We start from the raw sequence: 3,786 nt of genomic DNA on the forward strand, positions 1-3,786 counted from the left end.
CTCCATGGGACTGAACACGGATGTCTTTGTCTCGCAGGGTCCACAGGGATGGCACGAACGGCATCCAGACGGCGGACCTGCTGCCAGGACGAGAGGCCCGGGGGCCCAGCTTCAAAGACCCCGTCACGGATGCGAACGTGAGTCCTCCGTGCTTGTTTTCTAGGAGCCGAGGCGGTGCGTTTGTGGGCCCGGGGGGGTCAGATCATCAGATCTTCAAGGTGTGCTTTCGTCACTCACAGGGAGGCTCGGCGTCCGAGGAGGACGTGGAGTCCTGCAGCACCGACGACGACCCCAAGGACCCCAGCGAGGACAGCGGCAGCGAGTCGGACCAGGCTGGCGACTGCAGTCTCGTCTGCAGGCCCCATCCCCGTAGCCATGGCAACCCAAAGCTCAAAGCCCAGCTGTTGGGCACGGAGAGGGCCAGCCAGCAGGACAGAGGTGAGAAAACAGGCGTGGACGGAGGAGGCAAAATGGATGCCGTCCACCTATTTGTGTTGAAGAAGTAACGATTCCACATAGCTCACATTTCCCCAAACATCTGCCGGCCCCGCGTTGCGCAACCGGAACGGCGAATTCTTGTAACCCTCCTCATTCTTTCCCGCTCTATTTTTAGCAACGGCTTCCCGCAGCAAGACGCCGGAACAGCTCCAGGAGGCGTTCGCCGGTGAGGCTCGCAAGACGGCGCCGGCCTCCAACAAACCGCCCATACCTGCCAAACCTGCTCACCTGCAGAGAAGAAGCCAAGACTGATCCGTTAACGCTCACCTCACCTCACCCCCGGCTGCTGCTGCAAGACGCGGTTTGAAGTCGGGGATGGCTCACTTCTTCCACAATCTAAAACCGAAAACTACAGATGAACGAGGATCTTCTTTACTTTATCGGACCTGACGTTAGGACCGCAGCTGCAAACGGCGCTCTGACGTCACACTGAATGATGGAACTGGATCCTAAACGCAGACTCTGTCGATGTTCCCAATGCGCCTGTGGCTGAGCCGCAGATACCGAAGGACACGAATGGACATTTGACCAGAGGGGGGGATCCACACAGATATCTGAAGCAGCAGTTATCGGGAAAGAAAAAAACCTGATAAATCACGTCCAGGTTGCTTTAAAATGTCACTGTCACTTGTTTGCACTGTTTTTATCAATGGTATTCACCGGACAGGACCTGTCTGAGTCTTTATTAAGTCCTTCAGGAGCTCTGGGGGCGAAAATAAAACACCTCAACTCACATAAAATGTTAAACAAGAAGGACCCACCCTTTAGAGTCTGCTGTCCTGTTGAAGAAATAATAATGAATTATAAATAACCTGATTATTTATGGCAGAAACAACGGACCAGCGAGAGTTTTATGGGTATATTTTGGATTCTCTATACATCTGGATTCAGCGGAGAACAATATCCACGTGTTTTCTCTGTGAACTGGGGTTTGACTTTTTGTTAGGGTATTGAAATTCAAAGAACATAAGCGCTCCCAGCTTCTTTTTACCCTCATGTTTGTGGATTTAGAGCCATAATACTTAAATAATACGCCACCACGGCAATACGTTTTCAAACAAAAGAAGGATATTTGTCCTTTCCAGATGGTGAATCCTACTATTTCTACTTTCTTTAAGTTATTTTTCCTGTTGTGCTTTAGATATTTAAATCCTAAAATAATTAAAAATAAGGGCTATAAAATAAAAAAAGAACAAAAATGCTTCAGAATAGCATTAGCTGCTAACAGTAAACTTTAGCATCAACCACTGGTACATTTTTTTTTCTTTTTTGAGAAAAACTAGCACTTTCTGGTAACATTTATTGTGCCAAATGATAAATGTTAGCAAGCTAAGATGCTACAGTGGCTTCATAAAGTAAATGCTAGTTATTAACATGCCAACATGTTAGCAGTTAGCTCAACACTAGCGTGTTAGCTCAGCGCCAACATGTTAGCTCAGTACTAGCATGTTAGCTCAGCGCTAGCATCAGTGCTAGCATGTTAGCTTAGCACTAGTATGTTAGCTCAGTGCCAACAGGTTAGCATGTTAGCTCAGCACTAGCATGTTATATGGCATCACAAGAAAACTGCTAGCATGGCTGGACACTACACTGTCGCCCAGTTGACTGGTTAAAAAAAAAACTAACACTTGATATTTTGGGAGATGTTTTGCTACTTTCCTCATGTATGAATTTAAATAAAACACACAAATGAACACTGTCAGTACAATGACTGTAAAACAACCGTTGACAGACGTTCAGTTGGCATTTACTCTTCATTTTGTTGTTTTTTTGTCCTTTTCCAGTCTTCAGTAAATAAAGGAGTACGAACACTCGCACTGAGCTCAGTCAGCAGAACTTAACGAGTGAATTCTCCCCTTTTCTGCCTTCAAACCTCCCGACGTTTAAAGCGGCTGAACCAGAGTTCCTGTGTGTGCTGGCGTGCTGATTTGCCTAAACTTTGAATACTCGGCTGCCACGCAGAGTGTACGTTCACGTCTCGTCCTCCATGTTTATGGAGTCCTCTGCAGCACATCAGGTATCAGAAGCTGTGGAAAGCCCCATAATCACGCTGAGCAAACACGGTGACAGCGACAAGTCTTCCCGTCGAAGGCTTGGCATGTTTGAGCTGGAGTTACTGCCTAACTATCTGGTCACATGTTCACTTTACTTGGTCACTAATTCGTTCCCTGAAAACTCCTGCTAACGCTGCTGACTTTTGCGTCTGACCCCGCTTCGTGTTTGGGTCTGTACGTGTTATTTGTGTCGCCGATGTGACGGAGATTAAACTGCTGCGATCAAAGTAGGGCGATGTTCCAACGTGGCTGACGAGGATCCTGGTCGGTCACACAGTGGTTATCTATTTAGTGGGATGTATAGGAGGGGGGGTTAGGTTGTGTGTGTGTGTGTGATCAAACGGACAGCGCAGAGAGCCGATTAGCATGTGGTTTGGACTGAGACGGAGGGGCAAGACAGAACAAACGAGAGTCTGGTCACGGGAAGCAAAACGTCACGCTCAGCTCAATAAACCACATTCCCTCACCTCCTCCACACGGTCAACCCTCTCTCTCTCTCTCTCTCTCTCTCTATCTCTCTTTGTGTGTGTGTGTGTCCACCCATGTATCTTGAATCATGTGACTGAACACAAGCAGTCATGCACACAGTGTGAAAGCCCCGCTATATATAGCAGGGCCGTGTTGGGTTTCCCTGCGAAGCATTGTGAGAGCCCCCCGCTCCCTCCTTCATCTTTTTTTTTTTGTTGTTGGTGACTTTGTGTAAACTAACGTGTGCACTGTAGGCGATAAGAGCCCCCGGTGTCGCCGCTGATCACTTCCTGTTAGGCCTGAAACCGGCGTCGGTGTGCGGCAAAACCGCCAACGTCAGCCTGAAATACAAGAAGACGTTTACCCAAACCGGTCAGGTCATCTGGAAGCGCTCTAACAGTACGGAACAAAAAAAGGGACGGAGAGTCGGCCTTTTTCTTTGAGACAGGGTTTCTCGTTTTCTTTGTCACAACGTTTCATGCCATTTTGCACGAAAAAGGCCGTTTTCCGTGGCTAGATTTAAGGAAAGTTTGGGATTTTTTTTTTTTTTTCGAGGCGGGACTTTGTCAAAACGCTAAAAAGAGTTAATATCTTTGTTCTAAGCAGCTCTCTGTGCAACCTAAGTTTGCAGAAATATATAAATATAAATACTCCTGCTACACGGGACTGGAGCCTTAAAAGGAACGCCAGTAAACCAGATCCAGTCATTTATAAGGTGTCAAAAACGGTTCCTGGGAAAACTGATCTGCACATGTTTTTTAGTCCC

The 3,786-nt window shown here is 47.4% G+C and overlaps 1 protein-coding gene across 1 annotated transcript in view; it reads left to right on the forward strand.

Annotated features, from left to right (window-relative positions):
* Nucleotides 1-2,325, forward strand: part of zgc:92242 (uncharacterized protein LOC436899 homolog) — a 7,056-nt gene extending 4,731 nt beyond the window's left edge. The window contains exons 3-5 of the mRNA XM_017419671.3: nt 38-137; nt 240-438; nt 614-2,325. Of these exons, the coding sequence (XP_017275160.1) occupies nt 38-137; nt 240-438; nt 614-750 (436 nt within the window). The 3' untranslated portion in view covers nt 751-2,325. The remainder of the gene's footprint in view (nt 1-37; nt 138-239; nt 439-613) is intronic.
* The last annotated feature ends 1,461 nt before the right edge of the window (nt 2,326-3,786 follow it).

The sequence above is a fragment of the Kryptolebias marmoratus genome, linkage group LG9, assembly GCF_001649575.2.
Source record: "Kryptolebias marmoratus isolate JLee-2015 linkage group LG9, ASM164957v2, whole genome shotgun sequence".
Taxonomy (NCBI): Eukaryota; Metazoa; Chordata; class Actinopteri; order Cyprinodontiformes; family Rivulidae; genus Kryptolebias; species Kryptolebias marmoratus.